We start from the raw sequence: 20772 nt of genomic DNA, 5'->3' as shown, positions 1-20772 counted from the left end.
GTATATTGACTTAAAAAAAGAAAATCTTTGTGTGTGTGTGACTTCCTTTCATTCCTCTGAATATGGCTAACAAAATCCTTAAGTGTATCAAGCACATCTTTTATATTTTGTTGTCTTATTTATATATAAAATATTATGCATATGTTGCTGAATTAGATTTTATTTATACATAAAACCATAGGCCTATTCATGTGCTATATAACCTCAGAAAACAGGTGAAGTGAGCTGTAGCTCACGAAAGCTTATGCTCAAATAAATTGGTTGGTCTCTAAGGTGCCACAAGTACTCCTTTTCTTTTTGCAAATACAGACTAACACGGCTGTTACTCTGAAAGAAAACAGATTGTTTGTAGTGACTTTTAGGAAATATTTTGACCTCTCAGGTCTGACCATTATATAATTCTGCCTATATTGGTAACATGTCTGTTTTGTGCTTAACAGATTAGGTTTGGGGATTCTGTTTACTTTGAAGAAAATGGCTGCATATTTCGTTCAAAAGCAGATGTTGGTAAGAGATTTCTTGGACATTATAATTGCTCAGATCTTACCGCATGCATTGACACTTTAGGATACTTTACTTAGCTTCAAGCTTAACCATCCCTGTTACTTAATTTTTTAAAAAAAACTTAAAAACAAAAATAGCTCAAAATTGTGTTTTACATGATAAAATGTTTAAGCAATACATTTTATAAAAGTAGTAAAAGCTTCAAATTCCAGAATCTAGAAAGGAGAATGGCACAGGAACTGGGGAATAATGTCATATGATTACACATATTAAAAAGTCTCAAACTTTTTAAGGTCATCTAGTCTGACATCCTGCACATCGCAGGCCGCAGAACTTCAACCACCCCCTCCTGTAATAGACCCATAACTTCTGGCTGAGTTATTGAAGTCCTCAAACCATGATTAAAATATTTCAGGTTACAGAGAATCCACCATTCACTCTAGTTTAAACTAGCAAGTGTCCTGTGCTCCATGCTGCAGAGGAAGGGAAAAGGGTCTCTGCCAATCTGACCTGGGGGGAAATTCCTTCCCAACCCCAAATATGGCTAGGGTTGCCAACTTTCTAATTACAGAAAACTGAACACCCCTACCCCACCTCTTCTCAGAGGCTCTGCCCATGCCCCGTCCCTTCTCTGAGGCGCTGCCCCCCACTCACTCCATTCCCCCCCCCCCGTTGCTCGATCTTCCCCACCCTCACTCACTTTCACCAGCTGGGGCAGGAGGTTGGGGGGGAATGGGGGCTGAGGCCAGGGATGAGGAGTTTGGGGTGCAGGAGGGGGCTCTGGGATGGCCAGGAGGTTGGGGTCCAGGGGGGGTAAGGGCTGGGGATGAGGGGTTTGGGGTGCAGGAGGGGGCTTTGGGCTAGGCAAGGGAGTTGGGGTGTGACGGGGGTTGAGAGCTTGGGATGGGGCAGGGGATGTGAGGGGTTTGGGGAGTATGAGGAGACTCCGGGGTGGGGTTGCAGGGTCCTGCTGACGCTTACTGTGGCTCCAAGGAAGTGACCACCAGGTCCCTGCAGCCTCTAGTCGCATAGGCAGACAGGGAGGTTCCACGTGCTGCCTTCGTGCCCACAGGCACCACCCCCCGCAGATACCATTGGTCGCGGTTCCTGGCCAGTGGGAGCTGCGTAACCAGCACTCGGGGAGGGGGCAGCGTGCGGAGCCTCCCTGGTTGCCCATGCGCCTAGGAGGCGCAGGGACCTGGCGGCCACTTCTGGGAGCCATGCAGAGCTGGGGCAGGTAGGGAGCCTGCCTTAGCCCCAGGCCCCCGCTAAACCGCCGACTGGACTTTTAAGGCCCGGTCGCCAGTGCTGACCGGAGCCACCGGGGTCCCTTTTCAACCTGGCATTCCGGTCAAAAACCAAACGCCTGGCAGCCCTAAAATATGGCTGTTGGTTGAACCCTAAGCACATCAGCAAGACTTACCAGCCAGACACCTGGGAAAGAATTTTCTGTAGTAACTCAGAGCCCTCCCCATCTAGTGTTCCATCAATGGCTCTTGGGCATATTTGCTACTAGCAGTCGCAGATCAGCTGTATACCATTGTAGGCAGTCTCATCATACTATCCCCTTCATAAACTTATCAAGCTCAGTCTTTAAGCCAGTTAGGTTTTTTGCCCCCACTGTTCCCCTTGGAAGGCTGTTCCAGAACTTCACTCCTCTGGGGACTGCTGAGTTAGACAAAGGTTTCCAACAATCAAACGTTTGAGGTTGCGGCCCCCCCTTACCCCATCCATGCACTCTGCCAGGGCCGGGAGCGGGGACATGGATGCGGACAGGGGTAAGGGGGTCAAGGCTGGGGCTGCAGCCGGTGGCTGAGACTGGGAGTGGAGCCCCAGCCGGGCTGTGGTGGGGGCCGGCAGCCAGACCCGCGGCCAGGTGCAGCTCCACTCCTCCCCAAGCCTTGGGACTGGGGCCGCACTGAGGCTGGGGGTGGGACCAGGCGCAGGGCCAGGGATGCGGCTGGGGGTGGGACTGGAGCGGGGCTGGGTGGCACTCCCTCTCCACATCCCATATGGATTGGCCCGGGCCCTGCTGCACCCCTCCCAGACGTTCCTCCATGCCCTCCGGGCGTACCCCACAGTTTGGGGACCTCTGGTCTAACTTCAAACCTAAACTTGTTGATGGCCAGTTTATATCCATTTGTTCTTGTGTCAACATTGGCACTTAACTTAAATAACTCCTCTCCCTCCCTGGTATTTATCAACTTACATTAGTAGTGAAAGCTATATTGAGACTTCCATGATAAATTCTTGTTTTCACGTGGTCATAAATTTCTGGATTTTTTTTTTTCTTCAGTCAGCACTTTGGGTTTATACAAAACAGACCACTTCGCTGAGGAAAAAAATTAAGCAAAATTAATTCACCCATTTTTTTAATTCCAGAAGGGTGAAAAATATTTCTCCTCTCATTGCACACAAATACCTCAAAAGTTTGAACTTTAAAGTTAAACCTTCCTTCAGAAGTATGGTCTCCATTTCAGGCAAATTTACAAATCAAAAAATATTTTTAAAAATAGCAACAAAAAAATCTTTTTCACACATGCCATTAAACTCAGTTAGGATACTGTTTATTAACATACGTTAAGACACCTGAACTATTCCATGCTAATAAATTCCACTTTTGGATATCATTAACAGAATATCAAAGCAGAATATAAACTTTTAGGATTCATTGTGCTGATTCTTGGATAATATTGTCTGTATTCTTTTGTGTACTAGATGAAGGAAGTGTTGAGGTGTTACTCAGTACTGAAGACCTTGGTTTTCATGATGCGATTATTCAGCGCATCAGAATTTCCCCAGATCAGAGGTATATGGCTACCAGCATAAAAAGCTCAAATTCTGAAGAGTCAAGCTGTATTGTTATGAAACTTGAGAAGTTACCAATGGTGGAATATATTATCCCAAATGTGTTTAGTTTTGGTAAGTACAGTAACTCCTCACTTAACGTTGTAGTTATGTTCCTAAAAAATGCAACTTTAAGCGAAACGATGTTAAGTGAATCCAATTTCCCCATAAGAATCAATGTAAATAGGGTGGGGTTCGGTTCCAGGGAAATTTTTTTTTGCCAGACAAAAGACTATATATATACACACACACACACACACACACACACGGTATAAGTTTTAAACAAACAATTTAATACTTACACAGCGATGATGATTGTGAACCTTGGTTGAGGTGGTGAAGTCAGAGGGTGGGATATTTCCCAGGAACTGCCTTACTGCTAAATGATGATCTAGCAATTGGCTGAGCCCTCAAGGGTTAACTCGTTGTTAATGTAGCCTCACACTCTACAAGGCAGCACAAACGGAGGGAGGGGAGACAGCATGGCAGACAGACACACACCCTGTGTGTGTGTGTGAGAGAGAGAGAGATGCGCATTTCCCTTTTAAATAGGCTGACACCACTCTTAAGTACACTACCTTGTTAAGTTAATCAGCAAACTGAGACCACAGCGGCTGCTGCCAGGAAGTTCCCTGAGCCCTGTCCTGTGTCCCCCCTGCTCTGTGGAGATGGGGTAAGCGGGGTGCAGGAGCAGGGGGGAGGGGGACACACTGACATTAGCCTCCCTGTCCTCCCCCCCCCCAGCAAGCAGGAGGCTCTGGAGAGCAGCTGCAAGGCAGTGGGGGGAGGGACAGCTGAACTGCTGGCAACTGATAGCCTGCTGGGCCGCTGCTGCACAGGGAACTTAGGGGAGCGGGGAGCTGATGTGGGGGCTGCTGGTCCACCCTGGTTCCAAGCCCTCACCAGCTAGTTGCAAGGGTATGCTCTTCCTGCAAGCAGTGGACAAAGCAGGCGGCTGCCAAAGGATGGCCTTATAAGGGAGCATTGCATAACTCTAATCGAGCATGTTCCCTAATTGATCAGCAACAAAACAACATTAACCGGGATGACTTTAAGTGAGGAGTTACTGTAGTCTGTAAATGTAATGTGGAATACACAAAACGGCAAGATAAAATGCTCCATATATTGCAACTTAAAATCAGTAATAATATTTTAAACAAAATAAAGGAGTGCCGTGTTGAAATTGATATCCATTATAAAGAACTGTTGCTGTAGCAGTGTTAGTCCCAGGAGAGAGACAAGGTAGGTGAGGTAATATCTTTTACCTATCTTGTCATATCAAGACACACACATTTTAAAACTGCAGAAGGGTTCTCAATTGATTACAAAGATTTACTGGCTCAAAAGTTTCTTTTATACTGCACAATTGTATGTTTTGCAATTCAAACAAAAGCAGCTCAATTAGTACAATTGGCATTCCTTTGTTACACAAGGTTCCTAATCGTGCCACCATTTATGCACATGATTAACTTCATGTATGTGAATGTGCCTGTTGAGTTCAGTAGGCTTGTGAATGTGTGTAAAGTTATTCACATACATAAACATTTGCAGGATCAGGGCCTTCATGCCTGATTTAGCAAGCACTTGCAGCTCCAACTGAAGTCAGTGGTGCAGGTGATCAGCACCTCTGAAAATTAGGACCCAAGTGCCAAATACATTTTAAAATGTTGAACAACTGCAGTTCCAGTTGATTTCAGGATATGGGACCTAATTGAAAGCCCCCAAAGTCAATTAGGAGTCCTTCCGTTGACTTCAATAGGCTTTGATTGGGGCCCCGGGGCCTTTAATTTAACTTAGGAAACTTTACTACCTCTCAGTTTTGCTGGTAAAATATACAACACAATACTGAAATAGAAGCGGAGAACCTTCTTTGCCTTTACAGCATATTAGAGCAATACAGTAAAGAGAGTGTACTGCTTTGTTACACCATATGTATGTCCATACTGATTGATTATTTTTTATTATTATTATTGTTGTTGGCCAGTATGGAGACCGGTTTAGATGCATTATCCTATATTCAGTGATCTTTTGGCTAAGCCTATGAACTGCAAAACTCTGGGCAAAATTTCCTAATTTACTGATCGGAATAAAGCAGATTGACAATTCAGTAGGTGTTCATACATAGGCTGTTCTAGTGCCTTGACTTGTCCACTGGCATATTTTCCCTCATTGTGACTAGAATCTGCGGTGATCTGCCCAGACGATTCAATCTATAAAAGGAAAAGCAAAATAGGCTTGATTCTTCATTGTCTTCCACCTTGTGTGACCATGTATACTTGTGCAAAACATTACTTAATCAGAATGGCAGCTATTCACACCCACCTTGCACAGGTGCAAATGACTTCATGAGGTTCTGTGGAGTACAGAATTGGACCTGACATGCCTATGCAAAGTGTTTTCTCCTAGTGCATAATGTGTAATAACAGTCAGAAGGGAAATGCTTGATAATGGACAGCTGTGGGATGTTTCAGTGCTGACCCACAGAAGCCTGGATTTCCTCTTTAAGCCAAATCAGAACTATTAACGTCATGGCCAGAAAACAATAAGTTTTAATTGAGGAAAAAATAAATACAACTTTTAGCTTAATTAAACTCAGATTAGATTCCCAAGATCAAACTTTTTCACAAATCTCCTCTGAAACTTGCTTTGGGATGGGCAAAATATTTCCTTTTATTTACTCCTTCAATAACACAAAATACTGTGGTGTAGTTCACTTGCATTTGTCTTTTTTTCAGAATGGGCTACAAATGATGTTCTGTTCTACACCAGTCAGAAGAACCTTGTATGCCATAAGGTGTTTCTGGCCACTTTCGCTAATAGAAAACATGCTGAGATAGTTTATACAGAGCAAGATCCAAGGTAATATCTCTCATCAAACATATTAAACTATCCCTTATATATTCTTGTATGTGTTGAATTATAATTCATAATAATTTTCATAAAATATATAAACACATAATTGTTCAGAAAATCTCGAAAATGTTTTCTTCCACGCTATGTATTAAATCTTGTAAAGTCTGTTTTTTGTGTTACTGATTATCAGGTGTGCTTGGAGAATGTACTCTGTCCGATTTGTGATCAGCTTAAATTTAACTGTTCTCGGTTACCTGTTTAGTGGTTCATAAATGTCAAGGTCAGTTTCAGGTCAAGATGTTCTTTGGTGAAAACCAGGTTGCATTTTTTTCTACAGTTAGTGTGGGTTACATTTGTTAAAAAAGAATGTTTGGGCTAAGCCTTGGTGCTATGGGTAGTCTATGAGTGAAGCGTTGTGTGATCAAACTGTTGTTGACTGCATACCTTTCAGTAATCTTTCTGGAAGCAGTGGTTTAGGAAGAAAAGCAGATTCTTGCTAAATTGACTGCAGAACTAGTTTTCCAGCCCTACAGCATGATCTAGTCTCTCTGAGGATCCTAGCTTTATACAGTACATTGTAAATATGTTGATAGTTTTGTCTTACTGAATTACATTCTCAGTAAAGAAATCGTTTTTTAACGGGAGCATGGCTGATGCTGTACAACTGCGATGAAATAACTGAGATCCTTTTTCCAACTGCGCTTTATACATCCAATTGTATAAAACTATAAAGCAGGTGGCAGAATCAAGCGGAACAAGTTGCACTGACCAGACACCTCCCCACGGGTAAATGGTTGACACAGTTCTGAAGGTCACAGTCATTACTGTAAATCAAACAGCAAGCTGAGTGTAAAGGTTCATGTTCTTGTGCAGTGCATAGCTGAACCACTTGCTTGGGGGGGGAAGGAGTTAAAGAATTCTCCTGTGTTACTATTCTACATCAGGAAGATGTAGGTGAACAGGTGAGCTCTTGAGATTTACAGTATTCAGCTTCTTAGAAATGTTAAGATTTCTAGGCTTGATTAATAATATAATTTAAAAAAATAAAACTAGGGCCTTACACTTTTGTGAAAGGAATGGAACACTTTACAGCCTGACCTCCATGGAATCCTGGCTGATTGAGTGCAGTGCTTCACTCTGGTAGGCAATGGGTAACCAGGGGGCTTATTCTCTGCAAAGTCTAGAAGCTCTAACACCACCACAAAGGAGGAAAGGGAATGAAGCAGAGCAGGACCGTGGGGAACTAGGGGAGAGGCAAACAAGTAACAGTAGTTAAGTCTGGAACATTCACAGTCGGTATGGGGAAGACAACTACCAGCACAGTCAAATTAAAGCCCTGAAAATGCTCTTTAAAGATTTTGTTAATTCCTATCTGTAGATTTTAAGACCAGAGAAAGGACCATAATGATTATCTAGTCTGACTGCCTGCATAACACAGGTCATAGATCCTCACCCAGTAACTTCTGCATCGAGACCATATCTTCTGCTTGAGCTATAATATGTCATCTTAGAAAGACATGCAGTCAATGTAGAGCTTTGAAGAGATGGAAGAATGCATCACATCCCTTGGAAAGTTGTTCCAGTGGTTAATTATTCTTACTGTTAACAATTTGCAATTTACTTCTAGTTTGAATCTGTCTGGTTTCAGCTTCCAACCATTGGCTCTCATTAGGCTTTTAGCTGCTAGAATAAAGAGCCATCTGCTATCAGAAATCTTTTTCCTATGTAGGTATCTGTAGAGAGTTATCAATTCACCTCTTAATCTTCTCTTGGATAAACTAAATACATTGAGCTTTTTATGTCTTTCACTATAAGGTGTGTTTTCTAGACTTCAAGTTGTTTCTAGACTTCAAGTTGTTTTCTGTACTCTTTCCAATTTTTCAACCCCCTCTTTTGAAGCGGGCCCAGTATTCCAGTAATAGAATCACTAATACCAGGTAATACCACCTCCCTACTCCTGCTTCCTCTGGTTATGCATCAAAGGATCACATTAGCCCCCTTAGATACAGTATCACACTGAGAACTCAGTTGGTTTTCTGTGATCTGGTAGCGGCTGATAGGACACTGTCTAAGGTTTTGGTATCATGCCTATTACCAGAGTCTCAAAGCATCATTGATACTGACATCCACGAGAGTGAAATGACTCTAAAACTCATTTTACATTTTTACAAACCTCTGCAGTTAAGAAGAATGCAGCACACGCAAGTGAAGAAGAGGCAGTACAGCTCAGAATGTCTCACGTACAATGCCTTTTCTCTCTTCCCATATTTACCAATGTCAATCCCAAAGTGGATCCAACTAAGGTTATCCTAGTATTCAAACCAAAATGCCAGTCTTCCCTCCCATTCCAGTCCCTGCCCCAGTCAGACTGAACCCACTGAAAATATTAAGTACCTCCACAGCATCGCACCATCTCAAAGGCCAGATGTTATTACTTCTAAAGTAGTTTTGTAGGTCACAAACTTGGGGGGGGGGGGGGGTGATTATTAGTCCCTCTGTGTCTTGAGTTCTGCTTCCAAGATTTTTCTTTCTACTTGGTCCCCAGGAAATTTATTTTTTCTTGTTTCTGCCACACCAGATTTCATTTAGATGATTTTCTTTTTTTAGAAAGAAGAAAAGGAGTACTTGTGGCACCTTAGAGACTAACCAATTTATTTGAGCATAAGCTTTCGTGAGCTACAGCTCACTTCATCGGATGCATACTGTGGTCTTTTTCATATTCTCCTCATATTCTTTTTAAAGAAAAGAAAATTGTCATTTCCTTCCTCAGTGGTTTTAAGCATCTCAGCCAAAGTTGGATTGTGTCTCATACTAGTGTAACAGTGCTGCCTTTGGTGGGACACTTTTGAGAGTATCAGTTCAGGACAAATGGCTTAGAGCAGGGCAGTTACAGCCCAAGGCTAGGGTTCCTTTGCACATCAAGGCAAACCAAACCAGCCAAACAGAAAAGACTTTGATTATACAAGCAATTCCCTTAGACACTCCAGTTTCCCAGTATCACTACCAGTGCCACTCGTTATGGGGACGAATGGTTATGAAAACCAATACCCCAGTAAAAGAGAGAGGTTCTCCTGATCCCAAAGGACCAAGCCCAGACCCAGGTCAATATACAAGTCCAATCTTACCCACAAATTACGCTGTTGCCAATCATTTAGAATCTAAAGGCTTATTCGTAAAAGGAAAAAATATAGATGAGAGCTAGAATTGGTTAAATGGAATCAATTACATACAGTAATGGCAAAGTTCTTGGTTCAGGCTTGTAGCAGTGATAGAGTAAACTGCAGGTTCAAATCAAATCTCTGGAGTACATCCACAGTTGGGATGGGTCATTCAGTCCTTTGTTCAGAGCTTCAGTTTGTAGCAAAAGTCCCTCCAGAGGTCAGAAGCAGGATTGAAGACAAAATGGAGGAGTTTTCAGGGCCTTTTATATCCTCTGCCCGTGGAAGTACACCCCTTTGTCTTACTGTGGAATTCACAGCAGCAAGATGGAGTTTGGAGTCACATGGGCAAGTCACATGTCCATGCATGACTCAGTTCTTTACAGGCCGATGCCATTGTTTACATGTTAGTTTGAACGTTCCCAGGAAAGTTCAGGTATGGATTGGCGTCTCCCAAAGTTCATAGTCAGTCAAGTGTTTCTTGACTGGGCACTTACTGAGAATAGACCTTTCTCAAGAAGCTAACCAAATGCTTCACTGAGGCTACTTAGAATCAAAACACATTGAGATACAAGTACATAGCCAATATTCATAACTTCAACTACAAAATGATACACACGTACAGATAGCATAATCATAACCAGCAAATCATAACCTTTTTGTAGACACCTCACACGACAGCCTTTGTACAGTATTTGCTGCAAATATATAACAGTGGTTGCAGTTTGTCAATAACATCACAACTAGCCAGTGTTTACTTTTGATTCACTGTCTTTCTCTGAAGCAGCTGCCATTACCCTTTGTCTCTCACTCCTCCCTATAACAAAGTTAAGTTTTTCCTGTTTTCTAGATGATTTCGAACACTTTACTAAGCCATTCATTTGGGCAGAAGAGTTTGCAGGTTCTTTCATAATATGTTTTTTGCATCTTTTGAGCCTATTTAGTGGTTATTCCTCGATGAGCTGCCAGTTCGCCTAAAACATCAAGAAAATCTGTTCTTGTCCAGCTGATTTCAAAACTTGCCTCTCATCACTGTTTCTTTGGAGGATTCCAGCTTTTTATAACTGTGCATTTTTCTGAATCTCAGGAAGGAGACAACACATCTACCACTAGAATCCAGGAGTGCTGACCTTCCCATTCCTTGGCCTAACCACTAGATATGCTTCCTCTTGACTTAGATAGAATTACTTGATTCTGACAGAACTGAGGATTTTTTGAAATAAGAACTCCATGAGTTGAACTTTTTTTTTTTTAATGCAGATTTTTTGTGGATATATATTGCACAAAAGACAGACGTTTTCTCACCATCAACAGTAACAGCAAGACTAGTTCCGAAGTTTGGTTGGTTGACTGTAGCGATCCATTTAATTCACCTATTCTCGTACAACAGAGAACCAAAGGGGTCATTTATCATGTTGAGCACAGAAATGATGAATTATACGTTCTTACTACTTACGGAGAGCCTGCGGAATACAAGGTAATCTTCTGACAAACGAGTGAAGTATTGTATTGGTTCAGGTGCCTGCTACAAATCACATAGAAGTATGACTTTAATTTATTTGTAAAGGGTGAGAAAGTTGATTTTATTTGTGTTTGACAGCTTACTAGAGGATTTAAAAAAAAAAAAAAAAAAAAACTAGACATGTAGGGGACTGCATGGCTCTAAGGACTAACAACCGTATATGGGAGTATTTCATCTTTAGGAATGCTAGTTTGACTCTAGCCCATCTGGTAATGGCTGAAAATTATTACTCTGATGGTTGTTTAGCCTGTATTAAAACAAGTTGTTGTTTTCAGTGCAATTTCTAGCTGGCTACTGGAAAAATACCACCCACAGGTTACTGATGAAGCACATTGGCTGAGCAGTGTGAGGAAATTTGTACTGCCATTGTCCATGCTGTTGTTAGATACAAAAAAAATAATTTTAGTCTGCAGGGCATCAGTCTATCACACTGCATCAGCACTAACCTTACTTCTACAAATGTACATTTCTACAATATGCATTAGAAATTTGTAACCACCCAATTCTATTCCCGGTCTTTAGTGCATACATTGTCCTGTTGGACACCACTTCATCTTTTTATTGACTTTCCTGCTGAGATGTTTAGAATCCCATAGAAAATACTGCAAGGTTTATTTTAAAAAAAACACTGCTGCTGAGTTTCTTGATTTATAGGTTTTAGTACATAAACAGGAAGTCTTGTCCCTTGTTGGAATAGACATCTAACTTGATGCCAACATTCTGCCTGGCTGGTTTATACCACGCTTCATTATATACACTCAAGTCAGAGAAACTGAATAAGCATGTGCAGTATTCACACAACTGGTTTAAATCTATTTTGAAGCTACTTCACGTCCTCTAAAGAATCAGTTACTAGCCATTACTGAAAGCAGAGATGGCTAGATACCAGTGTTTATACAGTTGCCTTGGTGGCCCAAGCAGTTAGCCAATTTTCATGACTTTGTTGGGTTGTTTTGCCTACTAGGAGAAATTGATTATACAAATCAGATTTTTTTTGTTCAATCCTGTTTACAAAGAATGTATATAGAGTCCCTAAATGCAGTAGAAACAAATAACAACAGGCAATGTCTTAGCTTGCCATTTTTTACAGTCTTTCCAGTGAGTTCTGTGGCCCAACAAGCTGTCTCTTTGCTCCCCCTTAGGGCCACACTCACTGCTGTTTCCCTGCCCCCTCCACCCCCCCCACCCCCCCCACCCCCACACACACACACAAGCACGCACACACAGATTCATGCAGCTGCAACCAGTCAATCCTCTAACTCCCCCTGAGTTGTACCCTCAGATCCAGGGAAACCCCTCAGCTCGCACATCTTACCTGCTTGGACAGTGGCTTCCTATTGTCTCAAGTTATAATCACTATATTAAAGGGCAGTTAATTGCCCCTTCCATTCCCATTTAGCCTGAAGGGAAGGATGGTTAGCATGCCCATCAACTTTAACCAGGTCTGTGATTGATGGCAGACATTAACACCTTCCAGTATGACAATTCCCAAGTGCGTATGCATTATTTTTGTAACTCCTGTCATTTCATTCATGTATGTTTTTTTTCATTTTGTAGTTGATGAAGACTCCAGTTGGTTCCTGTGGTATGGAGAACTGGCAGTTGGTTTACACGTTGCAAGAAAAGACTAAGCTAATAGACTTAGAGATGTTCAGAGATCACTGTGTGGTGTTTTTGAAACACTATGGTCATCTTTATTTAAATGTGATTTCTCTTGTTTCTCATTCTGTTCAGTCTATTAAGGTATATTTTAGATTTGATTTTTAAAATAATTGGTTTATTACATGAAGACATTCACATTTGGCTTTTAATATAAAAATAGAAATTAATATTAATGTCGGCAACAGAGCAGCTGTGAATACTACAACAGTGACATGCCATTGTCTGTACTTCCCAGTGTATGTTACTGTCCTCTGTGATTTCATACTACAGTCAGACCTGTTACCATAAGGCCAGTTTCTGATCCCCTTACTCCGGTTAAGTAGTAGTCTCATTGACTTCAGTGGGCCAACCAGTGGTGTAAGGTACTATGCAGTGAGAATTAGGGTATCCTAATCTGGCCCACTGAGAGAGCCAGTCAGATTATATTGAAAGAGTATTCAGAAAACCAATGTGTAATGCTGACACACCCTAATAGTAAGTAATTTAGAAGAATTATGTTTATTGCAATATGCTTGATTAAATATTTCCTCCTTTTCCTAGTTGTTAGATGCCAAATTTTCATTGACTCTGATTTTTTTCCTTTTAATTTCTATCTCATCAAAATACTTTAATTGCTGCAGACAAACAATTCAACCACAGGCTTTAAAATTGCTTCTTTGTATTTATTCAAAAATACAAATCTGAAGAATTCTTAGCCTTATTGCAATAAATTACTCTGCAAACCTCCTTCCTAATGGTGTTCCTATAGGTAAATATAGTACACTTTCAGCACAGTCGCTGAGACTGTTGCTCTCTTAAATTATCTTGTTCAGTTGAATCAATTGTTCAGAGAAGGGACTGCAATTTCTCTGTAAAACTTTGACTTTTAGTGGCACAATTTTTGAAGCCTCTATCAACCTGCTAACCAGAATTACTTAAAGTAAGTTGTGGTCTAGCAGGGGGCTTGACACAGGACCCTGCTGCTCTCAAAGAATGAATCTTGATTCCTTTCATTTTTAGTAGAGTTAAAGCTCTTAAACATAATAGAAGTGAGTTTCTGAGTGTAGATGTGCCAAGAAAAGGTTTTGTTCTTCACAGTGGCTAGCACGGGAACAAAGTTAGAGGCAGGGGTTTTAAGTGGCTGAGCACTACTGAGTCAACTTACGGCACTGGAGTAATAACTGACATTGACTTGGCTGTATTACAAGTTGAACAAGAAGTGATATTTCACAGAGGAAATGAGATAAGGAAGATTGTTAAAAAATACAGTAGCATACAAGGTAATCCCTAAAGAGAGAATATCTTAATTATATATTTTTTTAAATCTTGCTAATACAGTATTCCCATTTTTAAATGGTCCATTGAATATGGCTGTATTTATTTTGTCCTCTCTATGAAAAACTTTGGAATTAGGTTTTATATTGCATTTTAAATCATTGTTGAACCTCATTAGGTGGCTTTAGAAAAAGATTAGCTAAATTCTTACACTTGCTGACACTGTTTCATTAAACATTTTAATGTATAAGACATGGAGCTTGTGTTAAATGCAAACTGAGGTAATTAAGCATTATGTCCAACTCTTTTCATTGGAAAGGAGAAAATGGACATAATTATAAAAGCAGTAAAAGGTTTCACTTCACATTTTTGGGATTAACAACAATCTTCATTTTCTCAGTTACCTGCATGGGCCTGTGCATTTGAGTCAGAACCCCATCCTGAGTACAATGCCAGCACTTGCTATTTTCAGCTCACCTCCCCAGTACAACCCCCTAAACGTTTTGCATATACGTTGGTGGAAAATCATCTCGTTGAGCAGGAGGCACCAATTACAATTAATTGCCACACTGTACGGTTAGAAGCTAAGAGCAAGGTAAGATTTTTTCATCCGTTTCCCCTCCTCACTACCTTCCCCACACACCCTACCTCCTCTGTAGAAACTTTTCTGGAAGGGAATAGGGAATAAATACCATAAAGAACTACTGGTGCCATATTTACTAGAATAGTAGGTGTTTTCTCCAGCGCTATAGTAAAAAGATCAGGAAAAGGCAGTGTTAATGTTTTTTCTAGATTTGGTGTACCTTGGAGCTGGTATGCTATAGTTAAGAGGCTGTAGCTGAACATGACATGATACAATTGTATTAGTGTTATGTCTTTATGACAAACAAAAAAAATGCCAAAATGATGTACAGCATACATCAGTCAAGAAGGGGGAAAAGTTAACCTTCTGAGTTTAAAAAAGTTGAGATGTTAAGTTAATAACAAGTTTGTTGCTACAGTTAGTGCTAAACTATTCAGTTCATAATACATATTGATGGTGTTACAAGGGGATGGAAGAGCTGGGTACTTTGATGCTTTAAAAACACCTCAGGTGTTGCACTTAAATGAATTTTATACTCTGCGTCAGTAAACCAGCCCAGCAGAGGTTCAGTCTCTCGCTTTATTTTTCAAGAGTCCTTTGTACAATCTAAGTGGGGGAAAAATTACTGTAATCAAAAAAACACATTTAAAATAAATAATTGACGTTTTCATTGCCGTGTGTCATTGTGAACTCTGAAACATCCTTTAATGTAAAATACTCCTTCATTTCCAGGATGAAATTTTGGTGCCAATTACCGTTTTTTATAATACAAATTCTAAAGAGCTACACAGGAAACCACTTCTGGTTCATGTATATGGAGCTTATGGCACAGATTTGAACATGAGCTTTAAAGCTGAGAATCTGATGCTAATTGAAGATGGTTGGATATTAGCATATTGCCATGTTAGGTAAGTTATAGGTATATAATGTAATAAAGATTTTTATTTGTAGGGCAGATGGTCAATATTCTTAAGACTCATCTGGATAGCTAGGAAGAGCCTTTTAATTTTGCTGTCTTGTACTGTAGCCATTCCTATAGTGTCACGTTTCCATCTCTCCATAAAATTATAGGTATCCTTTTTGGTAATTAAGTGATTCTATTACAACTCAAGTGCCTTAAAGCAAATAAGGTTAAATTCACAAGGTCCATGCACAGTGCTTGAGTGTCTCTACTTATCTACAGGATGGTTGTATATGATTTTTCAGTTTAGCCCTGACAGTATCTGACTTCTCTAATACACACGTCATTTTCTGTAAAGTCCATATCTTGTCCTTGCTCAAAAACATAATTTCTGCTATTATGTTCATGGTGTAAGGATTTACCATCACCCTCTTATTCCCAGGCCAGTAGCGTACATTCATGTTTGATCTATATCTGTTGAAAAGCATTTGCCTTTTTAAAACAGTATTCAAGCATATTACCTATTTCTTGTCTCTCTTTTGGCTAACTCTTCTCTGCTTTCTGTTCAGCTACAATCCTATCGCTGTCATTTTTTCCAGCTTTCATTTGGTTCTAAAAAATTCATTCATCTGATCAAAGATACAGGAAAGCTCCATTATTTCTCAGTTATGTTCTTTAACAGGGAAAATGCAATGAAATATTATTTGTAGCTCATGAGGCTAGTTCAACTATAAAATCAGCTTCTAAGTCGAGTTACATTTATATTCTGATATTGCTCAATGGAAAACCATGTTCTTTTTCTGTTAACATCTTATGATTTAGCCCTGTCCTACTTGTTTTACAATGATAACATTACAGATGAAGAATTCTGGCAATTTATTCAGTTGAGATTTTGTTCTAAATTAAAGGATGCTGTAAGATAATTTAGATCAAAATTACTGGTTTGTGAAAAATATCTGAGACATTTCATACGATTAACAAAATAATATATATATTAATGAAGTATTATTTTAAAAAAATAGAATTAAACTCTCCCTTGAAGTGTTTGCAGCCACACATTGTAGCACTGTGCAAATGTATCTGAACCAGAAAGTGAAACTGATTTGCCTAGTGTCCTAACTCAAACTGAATGAAAGGCAACACCTCAATGAATGTAATGGGTGAAAAATAAACTGATTTAATTTTTCATTGTTTAATCGATTAGTAATACACAAATGGAAAAATGTAATTTTTCCCTGACAGTTTCCTTTTATTATTTATAAGTGTGTGTGTATATATGTGTGTGTGTATAAAAATAATTTTAAAGTGATATTATCTACTTTGGTCATTTAAAATATTGATCTACTGTGACAACAACCCAGGCAGACCTTCCCTCATAGTCCTTCTGTGATGACCTTATGGAATAGTCACACTAAGCAGATTGGTGCATGTGCAGTTCTAGACACAGTGCACACATACTAGGTTGGGGGTTTTTTCCTCAGACATTTTACTGTGAAGAAGTGAGTAGGTGTTTGTATGTAGCTAGACAGAAAGGAAGAGAGGGTTAGTTATGGATAATAAAACATTATTTTGTACTACCACAGATGATGATGATGTCTTAATATTTGAAACATAAGCTCTGTGACATTTGTGACTTGAATTGTTTTAAATTTCAGGGGTGGCGGAGAGTTAGGCCTGAGTTGGCATAAAGATGGATGTATGCATAATAAACTCAAAGGTCTCCATGACCTTAAGGCTTGTATAATGCTCTTGCATGAACTAGGATTTTCTCAGCCAAAGTATACAGCACTAACAGGTAGCAGTGCAGGAGGAGTTCTTGCAGGAGCTCTGTGCAATGCTGATCCTGACCTCATCAGAGCCATAGTTTTACAGGTGAGATGACCGATTTCTAATGGAATAGGAGGTTAAACCATGCTATTTGTTTTATCTTCTCTAATTTCAGAATTGGTCAGCAATTTCTTACTCAGTGTAAGATTGTTCAAGGATGGGGGTAATGTTGCCATTTCATTATACGAGGGAGCAGACAGGCATTCTTTACCCTGAAGAGCTAGGACTATGGAAGGCTATAGAAAAGAGAGTTGTCATAGTGAAGGTGAGAGGAGATGGAAGTATGGCTAAGGATTTCAGCAGAAGTAGAATCAAGAGGTGCTTATACATACACAACCTCTGTACACAACATAGAATAAATAATTACTTGGAAAAACTTTCTGATGCTCACTGCTAACCTGAAGAACAAGCTTACATGATTATAAGAGGATTAAAGGAGTCTTTCCATTGACTTCATTGGGCTTTGGGTCAGGCCGTAAATTTGTGCCTTCACAGACATTTAGTGGATTGTAGTAGAGTAGACTGGACTGTACGTGAAGGTCCAGTGTCCTCTTTTGTTAACTGTATCTTAAATTTGTGAAACCATCTTTTTGTTTTGTTTTAGGCCCCTTTCCTAGATGTTCTAAATACAATGTTGGACACTGATCTCCCTCTGACAATTGAAGAACAGGAAGAATGGGGAAATCCATTAGCAGATGAAAAGTACATGGAATACATTAAAAGTTACTGCCCTTATCATAATATTAAGCCACAGGTACTAAGGAGTAATTAAACCATTCTGCTTTTTCTTAATACAGTGTATAGTACCACACAGAATAAACAAATAAAAGCATTTAATCATGAAAATGCAGAGTTGGATTTAAGGATTCATTCTTTAGGGTCTTAGGACCATAGAGCTGATAGTTCACAAGCTCAGAGCTTTTTTTGTGTGTTCTTAAGATACATCCTGATTGAATATGAAGAAGCCATCTTTGGCTAATTATTTCAGGAATAATCTGTATTGCTTTGTAGTGTACAAAATCATAAATGGCTGCTGAAATTGATTGAACCTCCTCTTAGACAATTAATCAATCTCAAAAGTTATTTGTTGCTGGCATACTAAAGTATTAGATTATTCCTATTATACAACAAACCACAACATGAAAAATATTGTTTCTTCCCTTGTGAGGATTTTTAAATAGTTTTGCTGCCAGACTAGGGAATTGTCACTGAGGGAAGACGAGTAATGTCACTAGACATATGGTGCAAGTAAGTGTTTCAGTGTCATTTCTGAATGGCTAATTCATTTTCTCTGAACTGTGGCTGGTTACAAATGCTGTATAACTTCCCTAATGAGTCTTCTGTGTATGTGAACTCTTACTACATCTAATTTGATGCAAAGTTACTAATTTGACTCTTTTTATCTGTAAATTAAGACAACAGCAAGAAATAAATTTAATTGTAACTAAATTTGCTTATTAGTAAGATAAGTGACTAGAGCTCCTTCTGCATCACTCCTGCATGGGTGGGGCAGTCCTCAGGAACTGTGGAGCTGCTCCAGTGACTCTCAGCAGAGGGGCTGTGTTAGGAGGGGTCAGGCATGGTCAGAGTATTCTGCTCTTTGGTTATCACTTCATGGCAGATGGTCCCTTGAGGGCAAATCTGGCAGTTTTCAGACCAAACCAATTTTCAAGTTAAAATTATAGGGATGCTAATGTAGGACTTTATAAAAAGAAGCTGGCTACAATGCTAAATATAGAAGATATCTTTTCTCCATCATTGTCAAAAGTAATAAGCCTTCAAGTACTGTAATAGTATAGGGATTCAATGTGGAACTCTTCAGGTTGTTCACATTTTAGGAAGTCAAAATGTTAATAACTTTTCCCCCCATCTCTGTTTTAGGCTTATCCTTCAGTTTTAATCACAGCATATGAAAATGATCAACGAATACCACTGATAGGATTGTTAAGATATGTTCATAAACTTAGAAAAGCAGAAAGGGATCATGCTAGAAGCATGAATAAGAAAGGTAATGTGGAAGTGTCTTTTATATACATTGTTATATAAGCACACACAAGTCACATAACTAACTAATTATCCATCAATCATATGAAATGTAAAAGTGGAAGGGACCTCAATAGGTCATCTAGTTCAGTACACTGCACTGAGGCAGCTCCTAGACCATCCCGAACAGGTGTTTGTCTAACGTGTTCTTAAAAACATCTAATGACAGGTATTCCACAGCCTCCCTAGATAATTTGTTCCACTGTGCATGTGTGTACTATATAAAGCACAATATCTAAAGGTTGGAAGCAATTCAGGGTACCTATAACCTTGAGAAATTAGTCTACCCGTATTTATTGTATGGGATAAGCTGCCTACTTGTAATGATATGGGTAGGGCTAAAGCTTTTAATACTCAATCTCCAGATTCTTAAAAGGCACTCACCAATTTGGGATCCAAAATTTGCCTTAAAATAGTCAAGCTAATGGGTGTTAAACAATGATTTTTTAAAAAAGTAAATTAATAATCCACTTAATCTATCATTTCATTGCTGTGAATTTTAAAGCCCTTTTTTTCAGAGCCTGCACAAATGTACTATTTCCCTGTTCATTCTGAAGTTGTAGACATGCTATTCCCGGAGATATAATGACATGACTGTTAAAGCACGGAAGTTATATATTGTTGATAGAAGTTATCACTAGCCAAGAACTTTCTTTCAGTAACAGATGCTAAAATTAAGATTTAACACAACAGAATCCAACTAATCTGTACTAATGAGGGGAAGAGGCCCTCTTTCACAGGGTTAGCTCTTAAATTAGCTGTTCCCATCAGCCGGGAGCCTAGTTGCAGGGAACAAGTAAAGATGGCAGCTGCTCCTGCCTTGCTCATGAAGAGAAAATCAATCCTTCTGAAAAGAATGGAGATAATTGGGTATATATCCTATACTTCCTGAAATATGTAGTTAGGAGGAACTATTTAATGCAAATAGTTCATCCACCAACCCATCACTTGTGGTTTAATGTCTCACAATTTGGATTTTCAATTTTCTTGCTTGTAGAACTACACAAGCATCTTGTCCAGGATAGTGGTAATATCATGCCTCTCCGCAAAGCACGTACAGCTCCACCTTTCCTTGTTCATTCAACAGTGACTGACATCCAATGTTTTTGTTTCAGGAAACCTGATACCTAATATCATCTTAAATGTTCAGGCAGGAGGCAGTCATTGTGCTCCATTGTGGGAGGATTCATTAAATGAGGTATGATTCCTCTATTGTACACTTTTATAGTTAGGACAAACAAATCTATAATGAAGTGTATATTAACACTATGATGTCGTCATTTTGTGTATTATTTAATACATGCTGGCACTAACAAATGAGAACCACTGGTTGAGTTGGATGGGCCTGGGAGTTAGAATTCTCAGCTGCTGTTCCTGGCTCACTGTGTGTATGACCATAGACAGTCACTTAACCTCATCGTGCCTCAGTTTACCCATCTTTTAAATGGGGTACTTAACTACAGTACTGCTCACCAGTGTTCTGAGCTTTAATTGTTTGTAAAGTGCTTTGATACCTTTGGATGAACAACTCTAAATAGTGCAAAGTATTGGTACAGTAAAAGCGAAAGCTTTACACCATCCAATTGTCAAGTCTTAAAATGTTCTGATTTAAACTGCC

General features: G+C 39.6%; 1 protein-coding gene across 2 annotated transcripts in view; it reads left to right on the top strand.

Moving 5' to 3' along the window:
* PREPL (prolyl endopeptidase like) overlaps window positions 1-20772 on the top strand; it is a 29593-nt gene that overhangs the window by 4453 nt on the left and 4368 nt on the right. For both annotated transcript variants that reach the window (XM_074949367.1, XM_074949366.1), the window contains 11 exons: window positions 441-507; window positions 3223-3426; window positions 6087-6210; window positions 10623-10839; window positions 12442-12627; window positions 14201-14395; window positions 15116-15291; window positions 16940-17156; window positions 17716-17865; window positions 18993-19119; window positions 20270-20352. In XM_074949367.1, coding sequence (XP_074805468.1) covers window positions 441-507; window positions 3223-3426; window positions 6087-6210; window positions 10623-10839; window positions 12442-12627; window positions 14201-14395; window positions 15116-15291; window positions 16940-17156; window positions 17716-17865; window positions 18993-19119; window positions 20270-20352 — 1746 coding nt within the window. The remainder of the gene's footprint in view (window positions 1-440; window positions 508-3222; window positions 3427-6086; window positions 6211-10622; window positions 10840-12441; window positions 12628-14200; window positions 14396-15115; window positions 15292-16939; window positions 17157-17715; window positions 17866-18992; window positions 19120-20269; window positions 20353-20772) is intronic.

Source organism: Natator depressus, chromosome 3 (assembly GCF_965152275.1).
Source record: "Natator depressus isolate rNatDep1 chromosome 3, rNatDep2.hap1, whole genome shotgun sequence".
Taxonomy (NCBI): domain Eukaryota; kingdom Metazoa; phylum Chordata; order Testudines; family Cheloniidae; genus Natator; species Natator depressus.
Note: the sequence above shows the minus strand (reverse complement) of the source record. Positions and strands in the feature narration are given on the sequence as shown.